This window comes from Equus asinus, chromosome 2 (assembly GCF_041296235.1).
Source record: "Equus asinus isolate D_3611 breed Donkey chromosome 2, EquAss-T2T_v2, whole genome shotgun sequence".
Classification (NCBI taxonomy): Eukaryota; Metazoa; Chordata; class Mammalia; order Perissodactyla; family Equidae; genus Equus; species Equus asinus.
In genome coordinates, this window is record NC_091791.1 from 125,538,196 (window position 1) to 125,556,163 (window position 17,968).

The following is a 17,968-nucleotide window of genomic DNA, read 5'->3' on the forward strand; positions in this document are numbered from 1 at the left end:
TTGGGTTTGTAGAGAAGTATTATGGAGAAAGTTGAGGGTGGTAGGCAGGAACCTTGGTAGTGGGAATACTGGGGGGTTGAGAATCTGGAAAAGCCAAAGGTAGTCAGGGGCAAGCAGAAATGACCTCATTAACGTTTGCTTCTTTTTTCATCCAAGGAACGGCAGAAACGCCAGGTGACCCACTTTCAGTTCCTAAGCTGGCCAGATTATGGTGTCCCTTCTTCGGCAGCTTCCCTCATTGACTTCTTGAGAGCGGTCAGGAACCAGCAGAGGCTGGCCGTCGGCAGCATGGGAGCGCGCTCCAAAGGGCAGTGCCTTGAGCCACCCATTGTGGTCCATTGCAGTGCAGGCATTGGCAGGACAGGTAATACATCTGATGCAGCTCTTGGAGCATCCAGAGGCAGCAAGGGTTGGGGAGGCATAACAAAGCTGTTAGTTGCCAGATTGTAAGAATTTGACCCACTGGTGCCATGAAAAATTCCTCTTTAATGTCCTTTTTTTATCCCTAGTACTAGGTATACTGGCTAGAATGTACAGTTCACAAGCCGAGTCCTCTAGGGTTGATGCTTTATACATCCCATCAGCATGATTATCTTCTGACCCCATCACTATCACCTGGGTGTCCCAGAGAGCTCAGCTGGGCTGTTGCTTCCTTCTCATCCCCCTCCCTGGGGAGATCGCCACCATACGCTGTGCTCTCCATTCTGGAGCTAGTTAGCAGGTTTTGCCTTAAGGGGACATGCATTGCAGGGACTGCTGGACTTTCTAGTTCAGAGGTCCCTTTGGGAGAAAGTCAAGAAGAATATGTTTGTGTAAAGTCTCTGTGGAGAAGTTGTAGAGAATCTGAAAATTAGGGCCCAAGTGTGAGAGTGCTATTGTTATATCTTTCTGGAATTGAAGCAGGCAGTTCCTCTATGTCACCTTCCCACTTACTCTTCCTGTTACCCCTATATATGTCCTGAGAGACAAGAGGCCTTCTCATTTCTCTGGCCTCCAACACTCCCTGTGACCTCCTCCTCAAATCCTTTTAGGCCTAAGGCCAACTGGCCTCCTGCATGACGCACCTTGCCTTTGAATTCATTCATCTAGTCCTGCCTGAGTTATTTGGTAGAGGGAGGGAGAGAGGAGAAGTAGACCAGGTATGACCACTTCCTTCCTTCCTTCAGGTACTTTCTGCTCACTGGACATCTGCCTGGCACAGCTGGAGGAGCTTGGCACCCTTAATGTGTTCCAGACGGTGTCACGCATGAGGACCCAGAGGGCCTTCAGCATCCAGACCCCTGAGCAGTACTATTTTTGCTACAAGGCAATCCTGGAGTTTGCAGAGAGGGAGGGCATGGTGCCTTCCAGCCACAACCTCCTGGCCATGGAGGATCAGTAACTGTCCCACGAGCCTCCTACCTGCTGGCCAGCCTTCCTTAAACTACCCTGGACACTGCTGAGCCTATAGGTTGCCATCAGTTATGCTGAAGCCATGGACCAAACTCTTTCTTGTGTTTCCCGGCACATGCGTGCTCACAAGGCAGTCTTTCCCTTTGGCTAGATAGATATGGTGAAATTGCTGCTAGAAAGGGCCAGCAGCAATGTATTCTTAATTCCTAGCACCTGCTATCGAACTGTGCCTTATTAAAACCAGATTGTGGCTATCAGTTTTTGCCAGGGGCCCCGAGGTAAGTGGGGGAAGGAACCTCCTCCCCCTTTCCCAATGCCATTCTCCTTCTCGAGGTTGCTCCCATTCCTTCCCTTTGCTAGAATTTGATGGGGAGGTTTGGTGAGCATCCACCTTCCTTCCCAAAGAGCTTGACCATGTTACATATTCTAGAGAACGTCTTGAGTGCCAAGCACGTTTATACCTAGGGCGTGTATTCCAGTCTTTTCTGTCATTCTGTGTGTGTGTGTATGTGCACTTATGTGTATGGGTCCATATGTACGTGTGTATATAATATATATTGTATGTGATAATATGGTTGTATTCTATAAATACATATACACAGAGATACTCCTTTGTAGAACTTCCTGGGGCTTGTGTTGTAGTTCAGGACTCCTTACTTCTTGGACTCTGCTGTTTATCCTGCACTAGCTGTGGTTGGAGTTCATGTTCCTGTTGTCAGACCACAGAGTGATGGAAGAGGACATGCACACATCCACTCTCCGTGCTCCTGCCACAGGCCCTCACCCTTACGTAATGACTTATCTCTTTTCAGAATGCTGCCTGTTGGAGCCAAGAACACTGATTTGTGGTGACACTGGTTTAATTCAGCATGGATTACCCTATCTAATGATTTTTGTCTGTTTACTTTGCTGATTTGGGGAATAGACCTCCACTGTGATTCCAGACCCTCTCTTTCCTCCTCCCCATCCCTTGAGGATTGGTGTCTGGGGGTAGAGATGAACTCACTGAGCAGCCAGAGCCAAAAGCAATCAGTATGAAGTCTTAGAAGGAAAGAGAGGGAGCTGAGGTGTGAGAGAGAGGAAACTACCGTGAGAATCTCTCCTTGGGAGAATGAGTTGGTGCCCTTTCTTCTTTTGCTAGAAGGTTCCTTTCCTTATGCAACTTGGTCCTGTCCACTCAAATGCCCATCTCTTTCTGTCTACTAGTGTGCCAGACCCTGGAGCTCAAGCTGGGTGGGTTTTGTTTCAATAAAAAGCATAACCCGGGCCCAGCCCCGTGGCCGAGTGGTTAAGTTCGTGCGCTCTGCTTCGGCGGCCCAGAGTTTTGCTGGTTCGGATCCTGGGTGCGGACATGGCACTGCTCATCAGGCCATGCTGAGGCGGCATCCCACATGCCACAACTAGAAGGACCCACAACTAAAGATACACAACTGTGTACTGAGGGGCTTTGGGGAGAAAGAGGAAAAATAAAATCTTTAAAAAAAAAAAAAAAAGCTTACCCCCTGGCTGGGTGAGGAGTCCCTTGCAATCACTATTTGCCCCCTACTCATCCACCCTATCCCTGTCTGCTCCAAGCCTGCCCAGCCTGATGTGCCAGGGATCGAATCAAGAGTCCCCAGCACTCCACATTCCTAAGAAAATCCCAGGAACCTCTAAACCTCCTCCCCCATCACAGATGAGGTTGGCAGCTGATCAGACCTCAATAATTTTATACTGTAATAAGCTCTTTGAATGTACATATTCTTATTTTTACAATTTTTCATTTTGTATTTAACATCAATGGACTGAGTCAGATTCAGAAAATAATTGTAAATGTTCATATTCAATATCTTACAGCGATACAGTTTTGTATTTACATATAAATATACTGACATGATCAAACCCTTTTAGCTTCATCAATGTAGTAGCAGTCTGGGGCTGGGAAGGTGAGGAGGGGGTCCAAGAGCTGATCTGGGAGGGATGGGGAGGTAGGGAGGGACTTAAGGCCTAAGTATCTGAGACTTTCAGTTCTGAGAGGCGCCTACCTTGTCCACAGGCCATGGCCGTAACTCTGGGAAGACAAAGGGAATCAGTACCAGTTGCTGGATACCAATCTTTATGCTTGGTGCTTTCCCCCCATTACCTCATTCAAACTTCACTACAGTCTTGTGAGGTACTATTCTCCCACCCTTCTATTTCTATACAGATAAGGAATGTAAGGTCCAGAGGGTTACAGTGATTTGCTCTAGAACTAGAACTCAAGTTGGTCTGCTTACAAAGCCTTTGGCCTCCACTGCATTGCTCTCTCTCAAGGGTCAAGATAGTGTTGTCTTTGGAAACCAGAGGTTTTTGTAGCTCTCCTTTCAGAGTATAAACAGTTCTTCAATTCCAGATAGTTGATCTTGAGTCCATGCTGCATGGAAGGGTGATGGATTTGGTGACTGATTCTCCCAGGTAGGACATCCTGGTGTAGTGTCCTCAGGATTGCAGGGAAACTCCATACATATGGGTAGACTGGTGTCTGTGGAAAGTTACTTGCATCTCTTAGAATGGAACGAGAAGTTTTGTCCACATAGGACCACTTCCCATGCCATGTAGCTATTCCCTGGTGACCAGTGACACCTTGCCCAGTTGGGACAGTTTTGGCCTGGAGAGTGTGCAAAATATTGAGGTGTTCTTAATAAAAGTGATAGCAGCTAACATTGGGTGCTTAACTCTGTTCCAGGTACTGTTCAAAGTGCTTTCTAAGTATTATTTCATTCACCCTTAAAGCAACCTTTTGAGGTAGGTATTGACAGAAGAAAAAGACTGTGGCACAGGAAAATTATTTTGCCGCATCCAAGAACCGAGACCATCTGACTCCAAAGTACCTGTTGTTAACTCTTAAACTAGACCTCCTCTAAGGATCCATTTCCTGATCTGCCAACAGATTTTTCCTGAGTGTCTTACCTTAATCAAGAGGTGAAGTGTAGAACAAAAGATTAAGCCAGTTCTTTCCCTGGAGAGCCTCTGTTCTCTTGGGGGTAAGCAAGCATAAGAGGTGAACAGAGATACTTGAAATCTGGGAAATCAGAGAAATATGTAGGAAACAAGATTAATGATAAAAGATCTGGAGAAGGTAGTCTTGAACTGTCATTTATTTGAAAGGGCTGTAACCCAACTGCTCTGTAAATCTAAAAGTTATACATGAGCTCTTCCTTACACATCTGAGGATTGGTGAGGTTATCACTTGCAAGAGCTCTATAAAAATGCAGATTCTTAGGTCCTGCCCAGTAGGTGGTTAAGTGAGTGACAGGATGAGCCAGGTTTCAGAACTACTGTCTTAGTCCACTGACTCTGAGGAAGATTAGCAAATTGATATCTCCTACATCTGAGAGAAAGGGATCAATAGCTTTCCCCTTTACTGCCAGTTTCCTTCTACCTTTTACCATTGGGAAGATAATCAATACTGTGTTAACCTACCTGTGCTATGTGTTAAAAGAGGTAAAGGGAAGACAGAGAAGGAGCCCCGAATCTGTTTAGGAAGTTAAGGCTTTCACACTGAAGATTTGGTGAACAAAGCAAGAGAACCCACAATCAAATGCTAGATTGTATGGTTGAGAACATAAGATGAAGAAAAAGTGTTTGTGGGCGAGAGAGCCTCATGGGCTAACTCAGGCTTCTGTTTCTGTTTTGACTGCTATTTTTTTTTCACCTAACTTACTCCCTCTACCTTTGGTCCCTTCATCCTTGCCCATCCCTGTCAGCTAGGATGGGACTCCTGAGGTGAAGGGTGCCCCTGCATCCTCAGCCTAGGAGGCCCACCATTGTCAGTCTCCATGTCATCATGTGCAGGTAAATGACTGGTTCTTGGGAGACTAGACTATTTAGCATCATAGATTGAGGAAGATGAGACTCCTGCCATGAAAGGCTTCCCCTCTCTAGGGACAACCAGACACATATATGGAAACCCACAAATCAGAGACTTGGAGGGAAGTGGGCCAGGTGGTATGGCCAGGTAAAAAAGCTTTCCTAGAGTGACTTAGCTCTTTGATAGTTTTGAGGTCTTACCACTCAACCCAAGCCAAGTCATAGCTTCCTTTTGTAAAAGAAGGGGCTATATTAGATGATCCTGCTATAGGCCCTCCGACTCTAAGGGTCTAGTTCTTTGTTAGCCAGTGCAAATGCCTGTAAAGGAACCAGCAGGCCCTTCTCCAGTTGGGTTAGCTCCCACTTGAAATCCCCAGGTTTGACTTGTTTTCAAAGTCTCCTCTTTCAAGCTGCTGCTACTTCTCTATATTCCCTCAGTTCCCTTCCCATTTGGCCCCCAACTTGGAAAGCAAGTCAAGTCTCCCCTGTAAACCCCAGACCAACCCATTGGCCTTTAAGGCTTATGTGCTGCTCCACGTGAGGCAGAGAGGGTGACTCTGAGTTAAGGAATGAACTGACCAAGGTCCCAGAGCTCCAGTCAAGACCATAGATTTGTCTCAGGCCTTGGTCAGAAGCTAAAGCTCTCACCAGCTTGGGAACCAGATTTTTGTCTTGTGAGGTATCCACCCCATAGTTACCATCACTCAACAGTAGTGAATATCAAGTGTTTTGGACTGCACTACTCTTAATTGGCCACAAAAAAGACTGAATCTTCTCCACAAATAGAAATCTAGCGCTCCCAGAAACCTGTTGCAGTGTTTAATCTCCCTTCACCCCTCACCATAGCTTTCATAAAATCCTTCCTTCTGTTTAAGCTAAATCTGGCATGCTGCCATCTAAAATAACCATATTTTTTCTGGCTAAGGCCAAAGTGAACATAGCTAACCACACCAGAATCCTAGCTAGGAGTGTTGGATGGAGATTGGGAGCAGTAATCCCTTTTCAACAATTTAAGGTAATATGTTCATGATAGTTGTTAGGACTAAGATGAAGATGAAAGTAGGAAAGCAAGACAATGAGATGTAGAGAGAAGGTAGTCAAAAAAGGCGCTGCGCCGCCTCCCCCACTCCAGGCTCACTTCCTTCTACCCCTCCCCCATGGCAGACCTTAGGCCTCAAGACTGGCCAGATGTGCAGCTGAGCCTAGGTCAGCCATTTCATCCTGTGGGGTCTCTGTTTTACTTTCTTGACCTTTAATGAATACTTCTTCTGTGGCCAGCAGCCAGGGGACTTAAGGAATCTGATGTTCAGGGCAGATACTGTGCTGCATGTCAAATGGGGACTTAGTTTAGATAGAAGCTAGGAGCCTTGGAAGTGGGTGAGAATAGAGAAGAACCAGGAGAGCAAGAAGACAGGAGAGATCCCTGGGAGCCACTAACATTTAGGGGAGGATTGAGGAAGAAAAACCTGTGAAGTATTGTGATTAATAGGCAGAGGTAACTGAGGACAGGCCAAGTTGTGTTACACGGACTGATGAGACTGTGAGAGTGGCTGAGATGAATGAACAGGATTTGGAAATGTAGGTTCACTGGTGGTCTTCTTGGGGGCAGGGGCTGACAGGGAGGAGGCAAGAATGGGAGGTGAAGAAATAGAGACTGCAGTGCTGGGGCTGTCTCCACTTCAACCAAAGCAAGGTCCACCTTTATCTCTTACATATTAGGCCTCCGAATAGGATTTCATTTGAACAAAGGAACCTGCTACTTTAAAAAGAAATCACCAAACAACTGATATACAAAAGGAAGCTCTATGAAAACATAAAGCCAGGTAAACTGGAGAACATATTTGTTATATCTGTTTTCTAGATTTGGGCTGGAAGTGACCCAGAGGGGTAAATTAATACTCAGTGAGGGGAAGACACTTCAAGGCAGTAAGTAGCAATCCTAAAACCCACTAAAAAATTCCAAGCCTCAAAAGCCACCCAGAAATCAGAAATATGGAATATGTACAATCTAAGCCAGCTGGTTGCCAAAGAAATAGAGTTTTCACACAGTGGGATTGTTGGGTCCTTTAGGCCTGCCCTGGGCTCTTCTCTCAGACTGCAGCACCAGAGACTTCTCGTTTGAAAGGCCAGGAGAAGAGGGTGTGGTGGCGAGATAAAGGAGAAAAAGGTCTGAGAACTCTTGACTAAATGCTAGGCATACTTTATTTTTAATCTCACAACACCCACTGAAGTAGGTATTCTTGTTCGTTTACAGACCAGGAAATTGGAAAGATAAGTGACTTGCCAAAGACATCCAAGCAGGAAGTGGCTAAACTGGGATTCTGACCAATAGCTTTAGCTTTTCCCCTTGAACCTATAGGGTACTTTGGGTTGGAGATGAGGAGCAAGTCTCAGATGCCCCTCATCTGGATGTTCCCAAGCTGGCAGTGGTCTTCTATAGCTGGCAGAGGTTCTGTCAATAGGGCACTGGGACTGACACTGACAACTTTTGGGCAGAGTCACTGAAGTGCAGGCCCTAAGTGTGTCTCAATCACCGCCCATAAGCACCCTAAAGAACTATGAATGAGGGGCTGGCCCTGTGGCGCAGCAGTTAAGTGCCCATGTTCCACTTCGGCGGCTCGGGGTTTGCTGGTTTGGATCCCGGGTGTGGACATGGCACCACTTGGCACGCCATGCTGTGGTAGGCCTCCCACATATAAAGTGGAGGAAGACGGGCATGGATGGTGGCTCAGGGCCAGTCTTCCTCAGCAAAAAGAGGAAGATTGGTGGCAGATGTTAGCTCAGGGCTAATCTTCCTCAAAAAAACCCCAAAAAACAAAAAACAATGAGTCCTTGTGAATGAGGGTGTGTGTGTGTGTGTGTGTGATATCTGTGAGACAGGGTGTCAGGTGTGACAGTTTGAGTACTGTATGTATGTCATGAGTTGAGGACACATATATGTGGTTGGGAGACAAACCTTGCTCCTTTGAGGATAATTTTGTTTTTTTGGAGAGGGCTAGAAATCATTTAGAACTATCTGGGGACAAACTGTTCTTGGAGTTAGGGAAGTAGGGAGGGTGGAGCAAGAGGGGAGACTGTTCTTCTCCAGAAGCCGCAACCTGGATCATGGTACCCTAGTATGTATAGAGACAGAACATGGGCGAATGGACAGAGCTCAGGCTTTGGGCCCAGACAGACTTGCCATGGCTACTTGACTTGGGCAAATCACTCTACTGCACAGCCTCAGTTTGCTCAACTACAAATATGAAAATAATCCCTAAATCACACAAAAGAGGCCTCCTGGGAATCAGAACCTGGCTTCCCAATGTGACTTCTCCAAGGAAACCCTCACCCAGATCCATTCACTGTTTTATCCTCACTGATAGTGTAGGGAAGAGGTGGGGTGGATGCAACCTTCAGTGCACCTGGAGGGCCAATGTTGCCAAATCAAATACTCACTTTCCCAAAAAGTCTGGGACTGGCTGTGCCGTGCAGTCAGAATACTGAGTCAGAAACAATCACAGGACCCCTTCCAAGGGACCTCTTGTGCCTGACAGCTGTGGGCACTGGGAGCTCAGAGGTGAAATTAGATAGAATGGCTGTCCTCAAGGAGCTCAGTCTAGGAGGTGTTCAGGAGGGGATTTCCACGAGGATGGTGCACTTAGGAGGGTATGAAGTGTCAGCAAAGTCTGGTTCTTTGGGAGTAACTATTCTAGTTGCAAATGTTCCTTAAGTGACTTCATCCACAGTATACTGCTGTCCAGGCTTACAGTCAAATGCTTAGGCCGTTGGCCTCCACATAACAGGGCAAGGATTGCTATGTTATCCTCTTGTATAAGACAGGAAACTGATCCACAGATAAGAAGAGACTAAGTGGGAACCATTGGAACTCAACTTCTAGACTAATATTCTTTCTGCTCTACACTCTGCCTCATCTCACATTCACAGTATCTGTTATGCCTTCATCTAGGGCAGAACCTCTTGGGAAATAGAGCAGGAATCTGAGATGGGGCTCCAGACAGGGAATCTCTGTTCTAATGAACAGTTTGAGAATGAACCTCAACCTCCATGGCCCTGCCAGGTGCTGGGCCTCCCACACAATCCTCGTCTGGCCTTTTCCCCTCCAGACCCTGGCCTTCCGTGATTCCATCAACCAAGCTACTACCCAAATTCTAGTCCCGACTCTACCTGGGATGATCTGCTGCCCTTCCCAAATCAGTATTTCTTCCCATCTGCCCTCTCCTTAGTGGCAAGTTTCCCTCCCCACCACACCCCCCAGCTGGTCCCCCCCAGTGACTCTGAGTGAAGGAAGGGTCCCTAGAGCCTTGTCTTTGTACTCCAGTTTCCACCCCTATTTCACCAGGGGTGGGGTGGAGGGAACAGGTCCAGAGCGAGGAAGGGACTTGCCTAAGGATATACCAGTCACTGGCCATGCTAAGTCTAGAACGCAGATTACCCAAGCACTAGCATCATGCTTTCTACCTTTTCACACAGCAGGCCTCTGACTCCTTTCCTTCCAGTACCCACACCGAATCAGTCACCCAGTCCCCTTGAGTCTTAAACACATCTCTCCTTTTCTATTCTTGCTTACCCATTGCCACCACCCTGGTCAAGTCCTCACTACATCTCACCTTAATTGTTGGGACAGATTAATCTAGCAGCAGGCCCACATTCTGCCCACAAGACTCTAAGGTCCTTCACATTCTGCACACCCCACCTGATCCACACTAACTTCCTTTCCTGGATGCCTCAATTAACAGGTCTTTCTTGCTTGTTTATTGTGTGCCTTGGCCCCAGGCTCAGCTCTGTTTAGCCCAGACATGTGGAGTAGCCTTTGCCCCCAAGAAACTCCTTTTGGGAGAAAGTTATAACAAACACTGCAATTGATTCAGGGAACAATCTGAGTCAGATCTTTGACTTGAGGGATGCTGAAGGTAGAGAAGTCTTTCTGGGTTGGGTGGCTGGGAGAGAGAAAAGAAACCTCTTAGCTGCCCCCACCTACCCCTTCCACCAGAAGATATAACTCTGTAATCTCCAAACCCAGTATTACAACAGCCTTTGTGCCTCACCTTCCTTCCTGTCGGGACTCCTCACTCAACCCACTCTCAGAACCCATCCAGCTGCTGGGATGTTGGACATCTTAAACCATAGTTTTGGGCTTGTGGTCCTGTGACAATGCTGCTTGCACATTCCATTGTGCAAGTCTAAGAATTTTAACCAGTTATTAAAGTCTTCCACTGTTTGATTCCATCCTTCCAACTCTGATTTTCATTACTATAGACACACTTGAAGGTCCTTAACAATGTTTTGCATTTACCCCTTTGTGCCCTTTGCTCAAAATGACTTGCTCCTCCATTTCTGCCTGATGAAATCTTTAAGAACCAACTTGAGTGCCGCCTCCTCCATGAAGACTCCCAGTTTTCCTCAGCTAGAAAGAATCCACCTTCTCTGAGCTCCTATGGATGTGTATTTGCCTTAGCTCTTTCTGTAACATATCCACGGCTAGGTGTGGAGCCCTTGGAGGGTACAGAGCATCTCATTCAGTCTCTGTAATCGCACCCAGCAGCAGATGCGGTATGAATGTGTCTGCCTCACCCACATTAGGTGCCCAGGACAAGTGCCTGTTGCCCTAAACGCAGGACTTCCCGCTTACACTGCTCATTTTTAGGCAGGCTCCTTAACAGAATGGGCCAGACACGGTTACGTTACACAGCCAGGGGAGTCGGGACATTCCAGCCAGTCGCTAGGGTGTCCCTACCCGCCTCGCTCTGCCAGGCTCCAAATGGGATGTGTGTGTGAAGGAAGTTGGGGCCGGGAGCCCCGCTAGCTCCTCTGGGTCCACCCTGCAGATCTCCGAGTCCCAGAAGGTCCCCCTCCAGTCCAGTGGTCTCAAGAAACTCGAGGCGGCGGTGCCGGGGAGATAGGGGCCTCTGCCACGGATGCGCCTCCCACGCGCGGCTAGTTTAATTAATTTATTTATAGATTCTTGGAGGTAGGGGGCGTTCAATGAAGGGGAAGAGGTGGAGCGAGGGGAGGAGGCGGGCCCAGGGTGACTGACGCGAGTGCCAGGGAGCCAATGGCCCATGGGGGGCGTTCCCTCCCATTCAGGACTCCTCGCCTGGCTCGGAAGGTATGTTAAACAGCTGCTTTTAATTTGGTCTCCCCAATCTCCGGCGTTTGGGGGGCTAGTTTGCCGGCCGGTCGTTTTGCCCAGTCCGCCACGGTGCGGGCGCCGAAGGCCCCGGTTTGGGGATAGGGGAAGCTCGGAGTCCGGCGGCCGAGGGAGGCGAGAAGCAGGCCAGGAAGGAGAGCTTTTGGCGCCGCCCGCACGCCAGTGTGTGTTCCCAAGCCGGGCCGGATCTGTGGGGAGGGGGTCGGCCCGGCCCGGGGTCGCCAGTGCGCTGGCCATGCTGCCTAGTTTATTTCACCGAGCAGTCGGTTTCGGTAGGTTTCGGGGGCGGACTGGGTTAGGGGCGGGTAGGAGGAAATCCTCCCCGCTCCTGGAATGCCTTAAAAAAAATTATGGTAAAGAAGAAAAAAGGGGAGATTCCGTACACCGACTGGAACTGGGCCCGGGCTGCGGCGCGCGGGCTTGGCAGGGGGCGGCGGCCTGAGCCGGCGGCACCTGGAGTTGGTCGGGCTGGAGTTAGCTAGCGAGCCGGGGCCCGCGGCTTTCCCCGCTAACCACGCCGGGCGAGGGCGGCAGGCGCCCCGAGGGTTTTGTTTCTGTTCGCAAACTTGTCGGAGGGGGCGGTGGGCGCGCTCCAGACAGGCGCGGGCGCTGTGGGCCCGCGGTTGTTATGGACTCTGGGGGCGGGGGCAACGCCGGACTCGCGGGAGGGGCTGCCGGGGGCTGGGGAGGCCACCGGAAAGAGACCCCCGCGCCTCGGCACTAGCCCTGTGCGCCGGTCTGGGCTCGTCAAACTCCTGGGCCGTAGCAGTAGAGCCAACATTCAGCGCCGGCACCCGCCAGGCCCAGAGCCCGCGCGGAACTCGACCTGGGGTTGTGGAAAACCTCTAGGAACTCGGCTGCTTCGACCCACTGCCCCAGCTGATCCTCTTGCAAACATGGAGCTGCCTCCTTCCCCGCCCACCCTAAGGCGGCAGCGGCGGCGGCTCCCTCCCCCTAACCCCCCGGCCGTGCAGCTTGCCCGCGGATGGGGCGGGGGCGGGGTCGCGAGCGTGTGAGCGCGCCCACGAGGGGGTTGCCTGAAAGGGGCAGTGAAGGTCGGAAACTGGGAAAACAGTCTGCACGCTCGGAATCGGGAAAAGGAAATGCATCAGCGGGCGGGGAGGGGCGCGGGGGGCGCGCCTGTCAGCCGGGATGGCGGCCACGGGCTGGAAGGCGGGGCGCCGGCGTGAACCGCGGGGTCGGGCAGGGCGCGCGGGGACAGGAGTCGCAGGGGCCCGGGTCCACGGAGCGCCGGACTGCCCTTACTTCCACTACTTGGCCTAGCCTGTTTACTATCTATTCCGGCGGCGGCTTGTGCAACCGCCCCGGGGGGAGCTGAGGGGCGGGGCCTTTTCCTGTCTCTTCCACCCACCTCGGGCTCCTCCAGAGGGCCCGCCTTCTCTTGTCTTCCACTGGCCAGACAAAACTCCCTTTTTTCCTTCTCGGCTGTCGATTGGATGACATTCCCCCGAGCTCCGCCTGTCGGAGGCCGGGCTGGAGTTTAAGTTGCTAGGATTTTTTTCCGTGAAGGGCGGTGGATTCCTGCGGCTTACGTGTGGCGCAAGGTCCCGCCCCCACTTCTGATTGGTGAGATGGGTAGTCCCGCCTGCTTTGGCGGGGCGAGCTTGGAGAGGGAAGTCTACCCCTGTTCCCCGCCCCCCTCCCCTTGCTTGTGTGCGCGCTCCGCACATGTGTAAGGCCCGCCTTTCTCCTTCGAACTGTCCTCCCGCCCGGAAGTCCCGGGCTTGGAGCCCTTAGCAAGGGCGGGGGAGGGGCGGGGAGAGCCAAGAAGGCACACAATGATTCCTCCAAGCTCAAGATCTGGTAGTCTTTGCGTCAACCAGGGTTGACGGTGTGGAGTGAATTTGGAGAGCTTAGTTCCGGGGTTCTGCAGAGTTTGGGAGGAGGGGGCGGGATCTTTCCTTCCTAGCCAAGTACTAAAGTTCTGACTATTCCCGCGCCCCTTCACTTCCCGGACATCGCCCTGAGCTTAAGCTTGAGAACGCTGCCGACGCTGGCCGTATGTTTTCTTCCCAGCGCAAGGCAGCTGGTGTCCTTGGCTTCATCTAAAACTCTGAGCAAACTAGGATTGGCTTGGATGCCTTAGGCAAGATCCGGGGCAGCTCATCCCCTGTTGACCGAGAAGTAGGGGGTGGCCCAATCCGCTTGGGTTCGAAGTGGTTCTTGATTGCCCAGGTGGAAGAGCCGTGCGGTACCCAGTACAGGGAGTTGGGGACGGCCCAGCGTTAAAGGTAGCCCTACAGCAGTTCTCCAGAAGTGCTGCTTCTTCGTAACCTCCTACAGGTTTGGCGCGGGGGTCGCTTCGGTCTGTGACTTGTTTTTAGAACTCCGTTCTGGGGCGGGGCTTGGCCCTCAGCGAGGCTGCTCCCATCTGTCGGTTACTCATGGAATTCACAGTACGCTGCCTCGTCCTTGCGGCTCAAAGCCATCCTTGGAGTCAGACCTACCTGTTGCCAGCGCTCGATTCTTGCCGTCTTCGCTGGATTGTGGAGGGAGGACAAGATACGACCTAGGAGGGGTTGCCTGGGACCTGCCACTTGGGGACTGACTAGCCTCTCTTGGGGGAGTAGCCTTTTTGCTAGAGAGAGCGGGAAAACTCTAGTCCCGCCCTCTTGTCTCCTGGCGCTCCGTGAGCGCCCCCCAAAGCAAGGTCAGCGTCAGTTCTCTGCCCTATTTGGTGAATAGATAAAAACAACCTAGATATTGCAAGCACTTTGTCTCTGTATGTTCGAGGTACTATTACCTACACAGAGAGGGCCTAGGGACTGCCATTATTACTCCTTGGCCAAGGAGGAAGTGACCAGCCGTTCTTTTGTCCGCAGCTCTGGAACTTTTATCCCTTCTCTGAAGTGTGAGGTGAAGGTTTATTTATCCTGTGACCTGTTTGGTCTCTTCCTCAATTCTTCGAGTCTGAGGATACCTCCAAATCTACCCTGGAGATCGCGAGTGCCTTAAGCCTCACGCTCCGCCTTCAGGAGGCTTGCGAGGCTTGCCAGGGCGGTGGCTCTTAGGGCCCTGCCTTTATTTTGGTTATCTCCGCCCTCTTAGCTGCATATTCAGGTTTAGGGAGTGTCGGTGTTAGGAGTGTGCCGCCCCCCTAGCTGCGAGCTGGCAACCCCTGCGGCTATTTCTCGGCTTTGGTCTCCAGTCCTTGATTCTGTACTCTACTTACTGAAAGGAGCTGTCGGCTGCTCCAGATATTTGTGCTTACGAGGACGCAGCGTGCGGAAATGTAAATTGTAAAGAGAGAACTGGATAGGAAGGCTGAGGTTCTCTTTCTCTTTTTTTATGCTGCTGCCTCTCCCCTTCAAATCCCAGGGCATCGGATCTCGGCTGCTGAGCTCGCACAACCTCTTGTTTCGGGCCCTGAAACTCTCCGCTCCAGTCTCTAGTGTAAACATTCCACAAAAGGACTGCTAAGGTTCAGCCTCCTCGCTCAGGGCGGAGTCAGCTCCTTCCTAGACGGGCGTCCTGGCTAATGGAGGCTCCTACCGGCGCTAGGATACCCAATCGGATAGTTGGGGGCGGGGCCTGGCCCGGCAGTGTGGTAGGAGGAGCTTGTCTCACTTACGGACATTTTACCCCACATCGGTTACTTACCTTCCTGGGGCAGCGAGAGAGCCAGGGGTAGCCTTCCAATGCGATGACCGGCGAGGGCGGGAGCCGACTTGTTGGGCCTGTGGCTGAGACAGTACGGGGCGGGATATGTGGAATCCTCCAATGAGACGTGAAGAGCTTCCCTGCTTCCTCCAATAGTGTTGCGGCTTGGGGGTGGGATCAGCAATTTGTCTCCAATAGGCGGGGCTGAGTTAGGGACGCTCCCCGCCAATAGGGGCGTGGAGAAGGTGAGCGGCTCTCCCCTCCCAGCCGAGGGGGAAGGGGCGGGCAGTCGGCAGACAGAGCGTAGTGATTGGCTAAACCTTTGACGGGCGGATAATGCGGCCTGTAGCGGAGCGAAGTTGAGTCTTCCCTCTGCGGGGCGGGCCGGGGGAGTGGGCGGGATTTCCCGGGTAACAGAGAAGCGGCCGCGGTGGTAGAGGCGGCGGAGACGGTTTCTCCATCTTCCCCCCCTCCCCTTCCCCCCTCGGAGTTTCCCTCCCTCCCTCCCTCCCTCCTTCCCAGTCTGGGCACCGGGGCCTGTGACCGCTTCGTTAGCGGAGAGGAGGCTGCCAGTCCGCTTCGGCGGGCCTGTGCCCCGCGCCGTTCTCGGGGCCTCCCTGCTGAGCCCGAGGCTCACGCGGAGAGGGACACGCAGTGAGGAGCGGCTGAAGCAGCTTTGCGGTGAGAGCATGCCGGGCCGGGGTCGGGGCGGGGTGCCTGGTGGCGGGTAACGCCGGACTCGAGGGCGTGTATTTTTAGGGGGGCTGACCTCCTCGGCTTCCCGTAGAGCAGGCGGGCGGGAGGTGTGTGGATGTGTGAGGGGGGGGTGGGGGGCGGAGCAGGGTAGCTCCGTGCGGGAGGGGGAGGAGAGCGTAGTCCCGGTGCGCGCGGAGGGGGCGGGCTCTCGCGCCGCCGCTCAGGGGCGGGGCGGCGCGCGCGTGCGGTGGTGGAGAAAGGGGCGGGGCCGGCCCTGCGCTAAGTGCAGTTTGCGGCCGACCACCCCTCCAGCCCTCCTGGCATGGGCGGGGCCTAGGCCGGCGGCCGCGCGCTGGCCGACTGGGTAGGGGGACGGGTAGGGGGTCTCCCGCGTGTGGCTTCGGGGCGCGGCAGGGAGGGGGCGTGAAGTCTACCTTCCTCCGCCTTCTCAGGATCCGGTTGGCCAGACGGGGCGTTCAGAGTGGCGATGCCACTCCCCCTGGCCGTCCTCCCCTCCCCCCGGTTTCCGCCTCCTTGGCAAGTGAGGCGGAGCTCGGGAAAGCCCGCTGTCGGGTCTTGCAGCGAGTCTCGGCGCCTAGATCCGACCCGCCTTACGTCTCCGTGGGGTTGGAGGGGCCCCAGCTGACTGAGAGCTGTGGAGGTGTCCGGACTTACCCTTATGGCTTACCCATGCCTTTTGCCTGGAACGCGAGGGCCCGGTGCCAGAGCAGTTTTCTCCGTTTTGCTCCATGCAGCGTGGATGGCACTGTGCAGCTCGGAGAATGGGAGCGTGGTCACTGTCCCTCCTCTCTTGGTTGTAATTATTGGGGCGAGGTGCTCAAGGTCCTTTCGTTGGAGTCAGCAGTGGAATGCTGCTCGTGCTGTGACCATGCTTCCGCAGCGGTGATGGTCGGGGGAGGGGCGGAGAGTCGTCAGAAACTAGAAATGTGGCCAGGGACAACCTTTCCTGGAGTTCCCTTGCTGTTAGTTACAGTGGCTGTCCGGGGCGGGGCTTCCTTTGAGCCAATGGGGTGGTGGGTAGTTACTTAGACTTCACCACTGTTTCGGTGCTTGAGGACTTCAAAACCAGTCTTGCTCTTCACAAAACTGAGATTTATAAAAGGAAGAGTTGGATTTACATTTTACTCTTAAAAATAATCTGTTTGTAAAAGATGGTGATTTAAAAAAAAACTCAGACTTTGAATAAAATACTCTGATTTCTTCGATTCTTGCATTTTTAAATTTCGATTGTACAGATGGTTCTGCTATATAAGCTTAATTTCACAAAGAAATAAGTTGCAATTTAGGTAACTACGCGTATAGGTATTCTTGAAAAGTCTTCTCTTCTGGTTTTATGTAATTCTTTGAACATCTACACTACTTTCTATTTATGTTGTGTGAAATGTAGTGTTCTTGCCCTGTTATATTACAGATAGTATGATGAAGTCAGGGACTAGTGTAGCCTTGTGTATATGACTTATGTAGAATTGTCCTCCAACCTGTATTAAGGAGTTATCTTAGGACATTTCAGGTTTAATGAACCATTTTAATTGAGGTTTTTGCTCTGACTTGATACATTCTCTTATTAGGACAAATTGCTAAAATGTTTTTGATAGTTTTCATGAGAAAATAAACATGGTATGAGTATGTTTGTTTATGCATTAACATCTGAGCAAGTCCTCTGGCTGATTATCTGAAGTTAAATTCTAGATTTATGCTTTGCTCAGTTGGGACTGAGAGTTTGGTGCCCTGTGCTATACTCATGTGAAGAGAGTAAGTCTCACTTTCTCAGCTAAGAAAGTAGCAGTGGTGACAGTAGCTTTTTAGTTTGATTAATAGTGGCTGTAATAGAATTGATATGGAGACAGAAAACCTGGGTGTTTTTCTTGATGCTATAAACTGACCAAGATAGTGGAGAATTTACCATTGAGGAAAGTTTGGTTAACACATACTTGTTCCACCACTTGCAGTGCTGTGTGCTGGCACACATTGAAGACCTAATTCATGCTCTTAAAGAATATGTTACCTATCGGTGAGCCAGACTTTAAGGATTCAAGTAAGAACCTGGATATACTATACTACGAAAGTTTTCATAAATGCTTCTTATCTCTTCAAATATCAGTATTATATGCTATAGTTTGTTGTCAGAGTTAAAGACCCTAGATAGATGGGCATTTTGTAATTAAGAACGTTTCATCTAAAGAGTAAGATTTTTTTCTTTATTGGAGAAGGAGGTGTGTGATAAGGAAGGAGGTGTGTAAGAATTTGATTCCTGGCAAA

General features: G+C 51.1%; 2 protein-coding genes and 1 long non-coding RNA gene across 6 annotated transcripts in view; 2 read left to right on the forward strand and 1 right to left on the reverse strand.

Annotated features, from left to right (window-relative positions):
* Positions 1–1,999, forward strand: part of PTPN9 (protein tyrosine phosphatase non-receptor type 9) — a 77,552-nt gene extending 75,553 nt beyond the window's left edge. For both annotated transcript variants that reach the window (XM_014841400.3, XM_070497659.1), the window contains exons 12-13: positions 157–364; positions 1,167–1,999. In XM_014841400.3, the coding sequence (XP_014696886.2) occupies positions 157–364; positions 1,167–1,381 (423 nt within the window). In that variant the 3' untranslated portion in view covers positions 1,382–1,999. The remainder of the gene's footprint in view (positions 1–156; positions 365–1,166) is intronic.
* A 2,321-nt stretch (positions 2,000–4,320) lies between these two features.
* Positions 4,321–16,542, reverse strand: LOC123276023 (uncharacterized). Its single transcript, XR_011498283.1, has 3 exons — positions 16,364–16,542; positions 14,993–15,075; positions 4,321–4,432 (listed from the first exon to the last, which is right to left on the reverse strand). It is a non-coding gene; the product is annotated as an uncharacterized lncRNA (long non-coding RNA).
* Positions 11,288–17,968, forward strand: part of SIN3A (SIN3 transcription regulator family member A) — a 68,448-nt gene continuing 61,767 nt past the window's right edge. The window contains exon 1 of one of the 3 annotated variants that reach the window (XM_070497624.1): positions 11,288–11,329. The gene's annotated coding sequence lies outside the window, so the exon portion shown is untranslated. The other 2 variants (XM_044764326.2, XM_044764324.2) reach the window with 2 other exon arrangements.